General features: G+C 39.7%; 1 protein-coding gene across 11 annotated transcripts in view; it reads right to left on the bottom strand.

Moving 5' to 3' along the window:
- NFYC (nuclear transcription factor Y subunit gamma) overlaps positions 1-15,951 on the bottom strand; it is a 79,790-nt gene that overhangs the window by 45,818 nt on the left and 18,021 nt on the right. For 5 of the 11 annotated variants that reach the window (XM_055094753.2, XM_008968409.4, XM_063608388.1 and 2 more), the window contains exon 2: positions 2,803-2,863. The exons of 5 other annotated variants lie outside the window; for them this stretch is intronic. In XM_055094753.2, the coding sequence (XP_054950728.1) occupies positions 2,803-2,863 (61 nt within the window). Of the gene's footprint in view, positions 1-2,802; positions 2,864-12,752; positions 12,888-15,951 lie in introns of all 11 variants that reach the window. One more of the 11 variants, XM_055094733.1, reaches the window with a different exon arrangement.

Raw genomic sequence — 15,951 nt, forward strand, 5'->3', positions numbered from 1 at the left:
GGACCTTAGGACTTATGCTATTATCGATCACAATAGCTAAAAAGCATTTCTTAAGAAGGCTTATACTCTCCAAAATAAAACCAATCTAAAATTGACAATTTCACAAGAAGAAAAACAGCACTGGTCTGGAAATTAAAAGACCTACGTCTGTGTACTGGACGCTTGCTGCCTACTAGCTGGTGGCCCTCGGCCAGTCACTCTACTAAGCCACTCCAGCAATGATGTATACTGAACACATTCCAAAGGGGTCTCTGGTGGTTTGGTGGGGAAGTCCTACACTTCACTACTTGAAGATGCAATAAATGAATGAATACAAGGGAAGGCAAAGTGACTAGAGAGAAGAGAAGGTTCAATAGTCTCTATTTAAACTCATCTAAGGTTTTTATATAGTCATGCAGGAAACTAAGTTCAGGCACTACGCTTAGTGCCTGAAACCTTATTACTTACATTCTAAACCCTTACATAGCTGGGTACCAGCTGGTCATATTTACTGGCAGGCTACTGAATAGTCTTCACTACTATAATACAAGAATGAATAACATAGCTCTACTTCCCCAACTCTGATTAATGCCAAGTTTGACGTTTGAAGGTATATCTGTGTTAAGAGGAAGCCGCTTTTCAAAGTGCCTACTGGAAAACCATGCTTCCTAAAAGACTTAGGCTTAGAAGTGGCTGCACACTGCTCTCCTTAAAGATCTGTACACAAGGACACATTTTCAAACTGGCAGAAGAGCCACTTTTCCTTCAAAAACAAAAATACTTTTCTATTTGGTATCTAGTACAATATAATCTTTGAAACAGGGGCCAGATCATAATATAGTTGTAGTACAACTAGAGAAAAATGAAGGCACAGCAACTGGTATAAACAATGAAAGTGACGGGAAGGCATGAACAGAACATTTGAAAACTTTTTTCTGTGGAATAGAAAACGATATGTAACATCTTACTTCACACACATTCTTACTCATCCTTTCAATGCTCAAACTTAAACCATCTCTGCATATATGACAGCAATAAAACTATCAGTATTTTGTATGATGAAGAAAAAGGATCAAGTATTTAGTGAAGTATTCTAAAGCAAGGGTCTAAAAACTACAGCTCATAGGCCACATCTGGCCTACAGCCTGTTTTTAGAAACAGTTTCACTGGAAGACATCAACCCTAATTATTTATTTATTTATTCATTTACTTTTAGAGGGAGCCTCAGTCTGTCATCCAGGCTGGAGTACAATGGCACGATCTCGGCTCACTGCAACCTCCACCTCCCGGGTTCAAGCGATTCTCCCACCTCAGCCTCCCAAGCAGCTGGGATTATAGGCACCCGCCATCACACCCAGCTAATTTTTGTATTTTTGAAGAGAGGGGTTTCACCATGTTGACCAGGTTGGTCTTGAACTCCTGACCTTAAGTGATCTGCCCACCTCGGCCTCCCAAAATGCTGGGATTACAGGCGTGAGCCACCATGTCCAGCCCCTAATTAGTTTATATTGTCTATTCATGCTAAACAGTAGAGTTGAAGAGTTACAACAAAAATCATACAGCCACAAAGCCTAAAATATCTGGCCCTTTAAGGAAAAGGTTCAGCCAGGCATGGTAGCTCACGCCTCTAATCCTAGCACTCTGGGAGGCCAAGGCGGGAGGATCACTTGAACCCAGGAGCTCGAGATCAGCCTGGGCAACATAGTGAGACCCCCATCTGAACAGAAAATAAAAAATAAAAAACTAGCCAGCTGTAGTGGCCCACACCTGTAGTCCCAGCTACTCAGGAGGCTGAGGTGGGAGGACTGCTTGAGCCTGGGTGGTCAAGCCTGCAGTGAGCCATGATTGTGCCACTGCACTCCAGCCTGAGCAGGAACAGCAGAGCAAGATCCTGTCTCAAAAAAAAAAAAAAAAAAAGAAAAGAAAAAGTTTCAGATAATATTCTGATCTTGTTTTAAAGCACTGTTAGGTGTTTTATTTATCCCTGATTTACTGATGGGGAGACTGACACTAGAAGTTGAGAAGCTGGTCCTAGATCACACAACTGTTACTTAGCTCCCCTGCCTCCCTCACCTGTTCATCCTCAATTAGAAGTAAGCTGGGCCAGACCCCCTCTGCCCCACAGAAGTATCTGTTAGTCTCTCTGACCCTCCAGCCTAACGAGTAAATAAATCCTTGTAGGAAGAATGGTGAGTAACTGGTTTTTCAGGCCTCAATCCCGAAAAGGAATTGTGACATGAGCTAGAGACAGAAAGAGTGCCTGTAGCCTAAGTTAAGTTGTATTCTAAAACAAAGCATCATTTTCTTACTGGGTGCCTTCTGAGATTCACAAACAGCCTCTTGCCCAGTTTCTGGCAGTATCCTGTGTTTGTGTGTCTAGCAGAGGTAAGAAGTGTGATTCTGAAGAATGTTTCATAGATGCCAACTTACGGGCTTTAGAGTTCATAAAATACATGCCACATACATCATCCTCAATTGACCCTTACTTAGCTCAGTGATAAATTTACCAATATTATTCCAATTTTACAGATAAGGTTGAGGGTTGAATATCAAATTACTTGCTCAAGATCACAATACAATAAATGATGAGTCAAAATGCAAAAGCTCTAAAATTCTGTCTTGATTTATTATAACTTGCTCTTTCCCACTTTTTGCACTGTTTAAGCTGTCACTCTTTTTTCTTTTCTGTTTTATCCTTCCCCTTTGCATGTCTCTAGGCAGGTTAGCAGCACCTATGAATACTCAGCTGCGAACAGTTGCGGGCACTAAAGCACGAGGTAAATACATAAATAAATAAAATGTATTGGACCTGGGGGTTCTTACCTCTCTGGTGAACTGTGATCTTGAGCAAATCTCTTAACTTCTTAGAAACTTCTCTATTCATCTAAAGCAACATCCCACAGAGCAGTTGAAACACACAAATGGTAAAACACATGTTAGAAGGCCTCAAAAAATAGCAAGCTTCATACAAATGCCAGATGGCATCATATCATCATGGCTGCTTGAAGCTAGACAAGACACCAACTACTGGTCTGAAGAGTCCCAGATACAGTACCGAGCCTAAAGACCAACTAGCTTCTTTTTCTGTTTTTTAGACTTACTTTGCTTTTAACATATTTCTTTAAAAAGCCTAGTTTCAGATGCATGGAAATACATATTAAAATAGAGAAAGATGTTCTCCTATCTCTTTTATAAACATGAAATAATTTTTAAGCCCTTTAAACTATTAAATTTGGAACAAATGTACTAGTTCCAAAAAAGCAAAGAATTCAAGCTGAACATGGGAACGTTCCAAATTTAAATCCTTGGGTGTGTCAATGATCAACAGCTATACTAGGTTTTCTCTCCACACTAATCCGAAAACATTTAAATTCTTTTTTTAAATTAATTAATTATTTATTTTTTTTGGGGGGATGGAATCTCACTCTGTCACCCAGGCTGGAATGCAGTAGCGTGATCTTGGCTCACTGCAAGCTTCGCCTCCCGGGTCCACACCATTCTCCTGCCTCAGCCTCCCAAGTAGCTGGGACCACAGGTGCCCACCACCACGCCTGGCTAACTTTTTTGTATTTTTAGTAGAGACGGGGTTTCACCATGTTAGCCAGGATGGTCTCGATCTCCTGACCTCGTGATCCGCCCACCTTGGCCTCCCAAAGTGCTGGGATTACAGGCATGAGCCACCGCGCCCGGCCTTAAATTCTTAGAATATGTCTCCTTGGGCTGGGAACGGTGGCTCATGCCTGTAATCTCAGCACTTTGGGAAGCCAAAGCAGGAGGATCGCTTGAGCCCAGGAGTTCAAGATCAGCCTGGGAAACATAGAAAGACCTCGTCTCTACAAAAAAGAAAAAAAAAAAATTAGCCTGTGTGGTGGCACGCACCTGTAGCTCCCGCTACTCAGGAGGCTGGGGCAGGAGGATCACTTGAGCCGAGGAGTTGGGAGACTGCAATGAGCCATGATTGCACTACTGCACTTCAGCATGGCAACAGAGTGAGACCCTGTATCAAAAAAAAAAACCCCCCAAAAAACCCACAACCACCACCATCTCCTTGGATACCTAAGACTTCCACAAGCTAGGAGTACATGCCTGTTTTGTCTTGTGAAAGGAATCTTGTTTATGTTAGAGGGTAGAGGAAACCTGGAGTCCAGGCAACTCCCCACTCAACCTGGCCCCACTGTCCAAGCAAAAGATTCTGTTTGGAGCTCTAAAGAGAGCTCCACCCACTTCCATCTATATCCAACATCCTGAAGTAAACATGAAGGAAACATGTTCTGGAAAGTTGGAATTTCTCAGACTATCTCATGGGGTGAAACCAATGTTTAAGGCTCTTCTGCAATAGCATTGATAAGAAGCTTGCCTTTACAGTACAAATGTAAAGAAATTAAACACTGTCTACACATTCACTAATCAGTGAAGATAAATTTTTTTTCTCCCCAAGAAACCATTCCTGGCACACAATCAAATTTATTTCTCTAATTAGCATATTCACTTGCTTCAGACTTGTGTAACATGTTCTCTTTTTTTAGGGGGCATATTATTTTTTAAGCTTAAATTTTTCATGCTCCTATTTTTTCCCCCGTTTGTAAGACAAACATAATCATTTTGTTTCTGATACACCCTCAAGGCAAATATGCCTTGCACATAGTGGGGATTCAATACACATCTACTGAATGAACAAACACAGGTTCCTCAAGAACTTAAAAAAAAATTTTTTTTAAATAACAGTGTCTTGCTCTGTTGCCCACGCTGGAGTGCAGTGGCGTAATCATGGCTCACTGAAGCCTCAACCTCCTGGGTTCAAGTGATCCTCCCCTGCTCAGCCTCCTGAGTAGCGGGGACTACAGGTGCTTGCCACCATACCTGGCTAATTTTTAAAATTTTTTGTAAAGACAGGGTCTTGCTATCTTGCCCAGGCTGGTCTCAAACTCCTGGGCTCAAGTGATCCTCTCACTTTGGCCTGCCAAAGTGCTGGGATTACAGATGTGAGCCACCATGCCTAGACAAGAACTATTTTAAGACCCCAAGTATCCTTGGCCTCATTCTAGGTACTTTTCTTTGAAATGGGAAAATTCCTTCTTAAGTATCTGTGCTCAGTTGTGCAGTAACCTTTGTGCAGTAATCCAATGGAAGAGCCACAAGAGTGGGGATGGAGAAAAACTTGTTCTACTTTGGAAAATGTAGCACAAATGTAGACAATTATCTAATCATCGGCTCCACTGAAAAATGGGAGATTGTGCTGGTGACTTAATACATCTAAAAACCAGGGGGGTGGTGGGTCAGGGGAAGGCAGAAAATTGTCAATTAAAAACCTAGAGGGCGTTATAATAATGTCAATATGAGCTTGGCTGTATTGATTCTGCTGTCTTGATTCTGCTCATTCAGATACACTGTGAATTCTTCCCTCTGTTTAGTGTCTTTTATTGATTTAAATGTTTAAAAGAGGAGAAGAAAGGAAAACGACATGAAATGAGACAAATCTTCCAAGCCAACCAAACCATAAATCTCTTAACTTCATGTATACAGCTGTCAGGAACTGAGAACATAAAGACCTCTTCAAAGAGGGCAAAGTGACTGAGATAGTTATGCTAATCCCTTACATTTGTACATACTTTACACTTTTTAAAGTAGTTTCATGTTATTTTATGTGTTTCTCACCATAAACACATAAGATAAGCAACACATCTGACAGATAAAGATACTTTATCCAGGTGGACTGAGGAACTTGGCAGAAGTCACCAGGACAAGTATATGCCACAGGTGAAATTAAAATTCATGTCTTCTGATTCTCAGTTCTGTGCTCTTTCATTAAATCTTCTCCTTCTACTTTAGAATTGATAACAACAGAAAATCCAAAACTTAAGAACCTATAGCTTTTCTCAGCCTGGAACACAAATCCACCAGGCCTTTTTACCTTTCGTTTTCCTGATCACTCTCCTGAAAAAAGTACTCCAAAAAAATCAAGATACCAGATTCTTAAACATTTCAAAGTAGAAAGCTTAAACAAGAAAGCTTAAGGTTTTCAAGCTTGCTGAACTGCAGTTGCATCAAAGGAGTGGGACTAGGCCATCTAGCTACCAAACAAAAGTGGAGATAGAAAGGATCAAGTTCACTTTCTGGGGGCCTGGTGATGGGAAGTCACTCTATCCTTTCTCTATAATTCAGAAGAAGAGCCTTAGCCCAGCCTCCTATATTGGAGATGTTTTCATAGCTGCCCACTTATAGGAGGAATCACCTGGCTAAATTCTATGCAGTGTTTCAAAATTATAGCTATCGCTACATTGTGAACATGGTGATAATGTTATCTTAATTATCCAGCCATTCCTCCAAGAAATCAGAATTCCTTTGTTCCACCTCACTAGGGGTAAGCAAGGATTATAAATCATAGCTAGGAAATTTAAAGCAACTGATTATTTAAGAACACCATGGGCCAGGCGCCGTGGCTCACGCCTGTAATCCCAGCACTTAGGGAGGCTGAGGCGGGCAGATCACGAGGTCATAAGATCAAGCCCATCTGGCCAACATGGTGAAACCCCGTCTCTACTAAAAATACAAAAATTAGCTGGGCTTGGTGGCGCACATCTGTAGTCCCAGCTACTTGGGAGGCTGAGGCAGGAGAATCGCTTGAACCTGGGAGGCAGAGGTTGCAGTGAGCCAAGATCGTGCCACTGCACTCCAGCCTGGCGACAGAGCAAGACTCCGTCTCAAAAACAAAACAAAACAAAACAAAACAAAACCACCATGATTCATCTAAAAATATCGATCTCTATGTTTCAAGATGAGAACCCAAATGTAGGAGCTGCCTCAATACATACCACAAAGTATGTATCTGCATAGCTAAGGAATACCATAGAACACCTAATACAATTCTAACCACATATCTATTTGGAAAAAATCCTTCAACTACTTACCTGACCTTAGTGAATTTAGGATTCATTAAAGACAATTTCCAAAATACTGGTAGTGCTCAATTGTTATCTACTTGTACCATGCTTTGTTCCAAAAAGTGACCGTGTTCACCTATTTTAACAAACACTTTAAAGGTAATTCAATTTGACTGTATGTTTGTTCCCTTTACGATTAGCCTGTTAAGCAGTCTATAATATGAGAGTTGATGAGAACTCTGGGAAAGTTCTGTGCCTTTCAGGGGAGAAGCAAGTATGGAAAAGAGAAGGTAGGAGGAAGAATTAGTTCCCGAAGATGGACACAGCTATAGACTGTTTTTCATATATGGTAAGAAAGTGCAGTATAAAGAGCAAAAGCCTTTGTCACTAGGCTCTGCCTTCTATTTTCTCACCCTCAAAATGGGGGATGATAATCGTCTGTCCTACTTACATTAGGTAGATACCAAATAAGAGAATGAGTATGAAATCACTTCACTAACTATAAAGTACTATTCATATAAACACTGCATTCTATTACATTGCTTAACCACCTTCAAGGGGAGCTTCATGGGCATCTGGCCAATGAATTTCCAAGAGGAAAATAATCATGGAGTTTAGATTATAAATAATGAGGTAAAATGGCTGGAAACTTACCACTATTTCTCTAGTGAAAAGTTTCTTATTGCCTTTATTTTAGATTGAGGATAATTACAACATATATAGCCTAGAGACTAAATATAGGTGTCTTATATTAAAAATTCTGCTAAATCCTACAGATGAGGCTAGTCTCATTCCCGGTAATTAATTGTGTGTGCTGCTCATTGGTGCTACAATGATCATGTGGGCTATAAATTACTTGCTCAGCAAATGCTGCCAAATTCCTACATATGTATTTTTGGTCAGCTTCATGCAGGATGCTGCCATTTGAGATTTTACAAAGCTAAAATCAGTAAGATTATGCCCAATGCAACTCAAAAAATAAAACCTAGTCTTTGTACCGAATGGAGATACGGTATATGTACTAATCTCAAGGAAATATTTGTACATCTTTAAAGCAAGTGAAGGTCACCAGATTCTAAGGAAGTATTTCTAGTCTTTTACTTATCAAGGCACACACAGAAAGTGTTAATATTAGCTTTTCAAATATTTAACCTATGAGCTGATAATGATGCCCTCATTTAGTTGAACTTGTCAGAAGACCATGTATTACATACGGTGCTCCAAGGACTGTGAGGAAGATGTAGGCTAACAATGAAACCTTTACCTTGTTGTACACGCCTGGATTAAGGGGAGTTACAGATATTCTCTATTTTTAGTAAACTAATACTAAAAAACCAAGCAAGTAACTTTTTGGAATAAAGAATATTAATTCTTACATGGGAACTGCACACTCAGAAAACAGGGGTGTGCAACCAAAAAAAGCTTAGAGAACACTGACCTAGAGGACTCTACCATGCTCATTTCTGGATTTCTCAACTTTAGAGTCAGACATTTTTGGGCTTCCATGTTTGACATGTAGCACTAGTCTTCTGTCAATTCTCTTTCTTGATTCTCTCCTGTTTGTCCCCTAGGTTCAGCTATAATCTCTATGATCCTAAATTCCAAATATACATTACCAATTTTGATATTTCTCCAAAGCTTCAGTCCTTCATGTACAAGCTGCCTGGCTGGGCATCTACAACCAGAAAGCTACCCAGAACTGAAATTCCACGTGCCCCAAATCAAATCTATCTTCTTTTCCCCCCAAACTTGCTCTTCCTAAATTTCTGTTTCTATCCTCCCGTCACCCAGACTGGATAGAAATCTCAGTATCATTTTGCACTTTTTCTCCTCTGTTCCTCAATTCTAATCAGTTGCTAAATTCTATAGTAACAGTGTCCAACAGTGTCCATCTCCTGACCTTTCTTCATACTACCACTATCTCTGTTCAGACCCTCATTGCCTCCATGTAATAAAAACGATGATGATGATAGCCAATGTTCATTAGGAGTTACTGTGTGCCACGTACAATTCTAAGCCCTTTATGTTACTACCTATTTTAAACCTCCTAATAATCCTATAAGGGTTGTGAACCTAAGATGTATAATAAATCATATAAAAGTGCAGCTCTCATAATGCCACATCACTCTACTACCCCAGATTTTCAATGGTCACCAACGTCAAGCAGAGACTGTTCAAATTTCTTAGCCTAGCAAACAAGGCCCTTCAACATCTGACCCAACTTACTTCTCCATACTTCTTTCTTTTACCACTCCTTCCTGTCCTTAACTCATCTCCTTATGCTCTAAGCAGTTGACCATTTACTGCTCTCCTTAACCCAAGATGTACTTTTTGAATCATGATCTTGCTTGTTGCTCCCAATGTCTGGAATGCCCTTGTCCCTACCTCCCTGAGTCTACAGCCAGTTAAACAGCTTGCCTTCATTCCTAAGCGAACGTCTCCCCTCCTCTGAATTCTGTGTATTTTGCTTGTTCTTTCCATATCAGTTTCTAATACTTGATAAACATCATCAGTCTCAGAGTAAAATTTTATTTGTATACATTTTTAAAGTCTCCACAAAAAAGACATGCATGCGTGGTGAATTGGTGAAAGGAAGTGTAAAAAGCATCCAACTTTAGCATTTCCTTGAAGGTAAGAACTATATAGCTTAGGTAGACGGAAGAAAATTTCATTTTATCTGGATATTTTCAATTGAGCAGGTCTTCCCTTTAGTTTTCTATGTAATTGAAACTATGGAAACAGACCAAAACGGTAGTACTTCCAAGAAGAAAGGATAACCAAGTGAATTAGCACTGCTATTTGCTGTAGTTATTTTAGTCTTCTTTCTTTGAACTAAGGAACACAAGGTCACAATGTTATGCCACTTTAAAGTTAAACATTTACTATGTTTTTTTTTCTTTAGTTCTTCCTTTATACTGGAATTTACCTTCATTCCTTATCCTTCGATTGCCCATTTTCACTGCAGGTGCTAGACTGTAATCTAATTTAGAAAAAATACTATAAGTAGAGAAAAACTTTTGGTCAATTATTGAACAGCGGGATCTAGCTTTGGGATCCCTAAGGGAGAGACAAGAAGATAAGAGTGATAATACAAATAGAATCTGACCACGTTATAAAGAGGTGGGCCCCCGTATGGAGGTAGCAGAACACATTAAAAAGAAAACTAGCCAGGCACAGATGCTCACACCTGTAAATGCCAGTGCTTTGGGAGGCTGAGGTAGAAAGATCCTTTGAGGCCAGGAGTTCGAGACCAGCCAGGGAAAATAATGAGACTCCATTTCTACAGGAAAAAAAAAAAAGTTTTTGCTTTTTATTTTTTTTTCTTGAGACGGAATCTCACTCTGTTGCCCAGGCTGGAGTGCAGTGGCACTATCATGGCTCACTGCAACCTCCCAGTTCAAGCAATTCTTGTGCCTCAGCCTCCTGTATAGCTGGGACTACGCCTGGCTAATTTCTGTGTTTTTTTAGTAAAGGCTGGGTTTCACCATGTTGGCCAGGCTGGTCTCAAACTCCTGACCTCAAGTGATCCGCCCACCTTGGCCTCCCAAAGTGCTGGGATTACAGGCATGATCCACCACACCCAGCCAAATTATTATTATTATTGTATTTATTTATTTATTGTTTTGAGACACGGAGTCTCGCTTTGTTGCACAGGCTGGAGTGCAGTGGCGCCATGTCGGCTCACTGCAAGCTCCGCCTCCCGGATTCATGCCATTCTCCTGCCTCAGCCTGCCGAGTAGCTGCCACTACAGGCACCCGCCACCACGCCCGGCTAATTTTTTGTATTTTTAGTAGAGATGAGGTTTAACCATGTTAGCCAGGATGGTCTTGATCTCCTGACCTCGTGATCTGCCTGCCTCGGCCTCCCAAAGTGCTGGGATTACAGGCGTGAGCCACCACGCCCTGCCCTCAAAATTTTTTTTTAATTAGCCAGGCCTAGTAGCGTGCATCTGTAGTCCCAATTACTCGGAGGCTGAAGTGGAAGGACTGCTTGAGCCCAGGAGTTTAAGGTTGCAGTGATCTATGATTACACCACTACACTCTAGCCTGGGTGACAGAGCAAGACCTTGTCTCCAAAAAAAAGGAAAGAAAACTAAACTTCTGGGAAATGTAGACATGAAATATATTCTATCCAGCTATGTCTATTATAATCTTCAGTCAGTACACCTTAGGACTTAAATATTACATAACTTACATCATTCAAGCCCTCATTCTTTCAATGGACTATAACTTTTGTCTAAATATATGAAGGTCATCACCTTCAGAAAAATTAAAAATGTTAAAAGTATATCATGGTCTATCAAAGAATATAAAGATAAGAACAAAAACTACTCAAACATACACAAGCACATACACACATAATACCACTTTGCTGATGGGAAACAGTAAAGTCAGCACAGTTAAGATATTATTTTGGGTGTCTATAAACAATGATTCCTATTTTAGTCTTGTCAAATGCTTAAAATGACCCTGGAATCTTTGTTTATTAAATACAGGTTAGCTTGTGGACTCACTTTAAGAGCCAGGTCCAAACTTTTTTGGGAATTAGCTTGTTCTTGAAATATAATAACAAAAAAACAACAACAAAAAACACTAACTGGCTTGCAGGTGATGTGTTTGTATACCCTAAATTCCTCATAATGCATAAAAGTAACCTGGCTCTCTGGAATACCTCAAAGGTGAACACCATTAGCTTCCTAGCTGGTTCTCAGCTTTCTGAATAAGCAACTAACTGGCTGAGGCAAGGTATCTTCAGATCCCAAAGGGACACTAAATCTGCTGCAGCAGACTTTCTAACCAACACACTTCAGGTAAAGACTTCTGAACCTCTTCCATGGCACATTTTCTCTGTTCCTTCTATACCCAAACAGCAAGCCTATACAGAAGTCCCAAAAAGAAAAGAAACATGAAAAATAAAAAGTGAAAACAACCTAGAGGAATAAAAGAAACATGCAACAAACTGAGTGGGAGTCAAATCTCCAAACTTGTACAAGCCTGTTCCTAAAAAGCTGAAAGACTTGGATTAGGGCACCTGAACTTACTGGGCCTCAATTTCCCCACTTTACAAGAAGGGAACTAGACTAGATCCCTAAGTGATTCCCATCAGCCTAATTTAGATGTATTCAAACCCTGTATGCATATATTATCAGTAATAAGGATAGGCAAAAATCATTCCATTCATGAAGACAGCCATGTTCAACTTTTAATACATTTTTTGGGTTACTGAAGCTCCCACAGAAGTATTTAGCCTCTTTAAAAGGGAGACCTCATCTTGTTTTAAAAACAAAAGCCCAAAGTGACCACGATTGCTGTTTTTAAACCTACACATCTCTGGAACTGGAATTTTATTTGGTAAAGTCAGTATCAATTTTGCCAAACCTCATTCTGTCTGAATATGATTCTTCCAATGCACAGATAGGAAGCAGACACCAATGCTGACTGACCATGCCCGAGAGGAAGTGACTTAATAGGACAGGAAATCAAACATCACAAAATATCAACCCCACCCCTGGGGGGGAAAAAAGGAAGTCCTAAAAATAGATGACACTGGGCATGCAGACTAGATTAAAAAGAAACCCCCATGAGTTTCCACCAATTATGTTAGAAAGGTATCTCATAGTAGGTATCAACTGTGTGAAATTTATGTTAGATTTCTGATGAGAGATCAATTATTTTTTTAAAAAGTGTTCATCCCACAATTGGGCACAATGGCTCATGCCTGTAATCCCAGTGCTTGTAATCCCAGCACTTTGGGAGGCCAAGGCAGGAGGATCACTTGAGTCCAGGAGTTTGAGATCAGCCTGGGCAACAAATCAAGACCCCGTCTGTATTTAAAAATAAAAATAAAAATAAATAAATAAATAAAAATTAGTTGGGCACGGTGGCACATGCCTGTAGTCCCAGCTACTCAGGAGGCTGAAGTAGGAGGATTGCTTGAGCCCAGGAGGTGGAGGCTGCAGTGAGTCATGATCATGCCACGGCACTCCAGCCTGGCACACCAGCCTTGGCAACAGAGCGAGACCTTGTCTGCAAAAAAAAAAAAAAAGGCATTAATCCCAACATTTACTTGCTTACTATACAGCAGGCTATAATTACCTCCCATGCTTGAAAATTGACAGGATAATCACAAAGCAAACAAAAAAAATGGTTCCAGTTTACTTTATAAATATTTGGTATACAAACTAAATATGTAACCTCTGCTTGGTAAACATCTGCAACCATTACAACTTACCTGCATTGTAATGCAAATCTCATAATGCAAATGGAACAGGCTTCCAGATTTTATTCTGAGAGGTTCCTAAATCTAACAAGAGTTTTTTAAAAATCAGCATACCCATTTCATCCTATTCTGAGAGGTCCTTAAATTTTGACAAAGGGGTTAAAATTCTTTCACAAGAATCTTGATGAGTAAAGGACTGGTGGTCTCAACGTATGCATTAAATAAATAGGGTCATGTCAGCATAAATAGGAATATGCAGGTGAAGGCAGTTTAAAAAGAAATGTGTCAGGTTTAAACTAACTCCTTTTTATAAATATTAAAATACTGGCATTTTTTTCTTTGATGCCACACCTATCTTCATAAACGTTTCATCCCCCAAATAGTCTGGATTAGTAACAACTAATATTATGTAGCTCTTCACAATTTGCAAAGTACTTTGACACACATGATCTCATTCAAGACTCGCCACTAAATCAGACACTATTTTTAGGTTCCATTTTTACATGTGAGGAAGCTAACACTAAATAGCTGACTTGCCCAAACCTACAAAGCTGGTGATAAAGGTGAGTGGGGCTTGAACACAGATCTCTTGACTTTAAATGGTCTGTACCATGCTGCCTCAAATACTGTGATCAGAGTAAATAAATGTCCATATCTCTAGACCCCATCTAAGCCTCCCCCACTTACACACACAGCCACCCATGGCCTAAACTAGAGTTAGCTCTCTAGAAGGTCTTTGCTCTTTCTGGAAGCAAAGTTTTCTTCATTTGTCTAGTAAACATTTATCTGGCTGAAGTGTTAAATACCATTTGACATACACTAGAAAATAACTTAGTCATCAAAGGTTTTGTACAGGCATGCCCATGTGCATTTTTCCAGGTAGTGGGTCATTCTCAAAGAGTCTATGATCCAAAAATGGTGAAGAACCTCGGCTAGAGGCAGTGACTGGGCGTCTTTCCAAGAAGCCAAATCCACAAAGTTCTCAAGTTTATAGTTTACCTCATACTGTACCACACCTTCACTTTTGCCTCCCCTGCTGCAGGCCTTCTCCTAGGGCCAACAGGGTCAAGTCAGCACCTACAACTGTTTTTAAAATCATATATATAATCTGGAACAACTGATAACATATAAATAATCAATGACTTAAACAAATAAATTTAAATCAAAATAACTACCTCTTAAAATGTAATCCTTAACACATACTTCTTCATCTTAGGACTTAAATTCCCAGAATGAACATTTTCTTATTATAAGCATTCTAATTCCCCAAAACTTTCACAAATACAACTACTCTGAACTCCTAAAATACTATCTATCCCCTTCACTAAGAACCCTCTAGATTACAAAGAAGACAAGGTAGCATGCAAGGAATTCTGAATCTGTTAGGCAGTTCACTCAGCTATCATACCAAAAGAATTTAGAATTTTTTGCTGGGGGGAGGGAAGTAAAAAGAGTGGGAGAGAGAATGAATGCAGCCCTATTGTCTTATTCCCTGAAAATTCCTAATCTGAATCTATAACATATTCCTACTAACCACTCAACTTGAATATCAGAAGTACAGTCTCTTTTCATCTTAAATAGAGCTTTTCAGTCCCAATCTGTATAAACAAACTTTGTCCTTCAATCTTTCAACTCCCCAGCAGTTTTTCAAGGTCACTTTTGCAAGCAACGACAGAGGCCTGCATCCAGGAACTTTGACTTGCTATATCATTACAACTCCAAGAGCCCCAAATCTAAATCCTATCAGTCCTCTAAGGTAAATCCTTTATTAGAGGGGAAGCTAGGGAAGGCAAATCGACACCCTCGAAACTTCTCCTCTAATAGGGCCTGCTCCTTTTCCGTACCCAGAGACTAAGTGCTGCTGGCTGATGGCTCCACACTGAGTCTGCTGCAGAAATGTTCCAATGACCTTCATTCCGTATTTGCAAATAAAAAGAAAACAAAGAATTGCATTTTAAAATCAGGTGTATTATAGATCTTAGTACGTGGGATTGAAGATTTCACTGTTCATGAGAACTGGCTGGTTACTGATTAGCAACCTACATTAGCTTTATATCCATAAAGAGAAAAATATATATATATCAAGGGCAAAAGATAGGGTGCCTATACTCTTAACTTTCCTATTCACAAACTGCAGGATTTTAAATATTTAATACGGAAAAATGAAAAGCACTTTGCTCACATCATTTTAAAGAACTAAATCAACACCTGACAAAATGTGTGAAATCTGTGGAAAAAGATTTGCTCGTCACTGTCAATATAAGTGAAGATATTTCTAACCAGCATTCTAAGCTAAAATGTGCATTAAAAACAAAGATTGTTACTACATTAACTACTACTTATTAGAATCTAGAGGTAGACTGGTAAATCAAGAAAGTTATGGGAAAATTTCACACTGGCATGTGGGCCTTCACCATTAGAACCTGCAGCAGTGCAAATCGTATTTTCACACAAATTTCTAACAGCAACAGTGTTGCTTCCATATCTGAAAACACAGATGTCAACAAAGTGCGTGGAAATAGAAAAACTCTCACAACAACTCAGCTTATTCTGTAGGAAAGCTTCAGTGCACTTGAACAAAGGAAAATTATTTGGAAAACAGTTAAGTTTACCCAATGCAAAGAGAAAAGTGTTTTGCTTCTGTGTGCCCCTGAAAAATGATTAGCCTTTCTCCATGTACCTGATCTTGTCGATACCCAACTAGGAAAGAAATCCTAGTTGAAGGACATGCAAAATCTAAACACAGCAAGGTATTCTAGGTGCACCAAAAGGTATGCATGGAATGTAAAGTGGCCATTTTCTGAACAGTGCAACTTGTCTACACTCTCTGAAGCTAAACAGTTTCTATCATTTCAACACAAAACAAAGAAT

Source organism: Pan paniscus, chromosome 1, assembly GCF_029289425.2.
Source record: "Pan paniscus chromosome 1, NHGRI_mPanPan1-v2.0_pri, whole genome shotgun sequence".
Classification (NCBI taxonomy): Eukaryota; Metazoa; Chordata; class Mammalia; order Primates; family Hominidae; genus Pan; species Pan paniscus.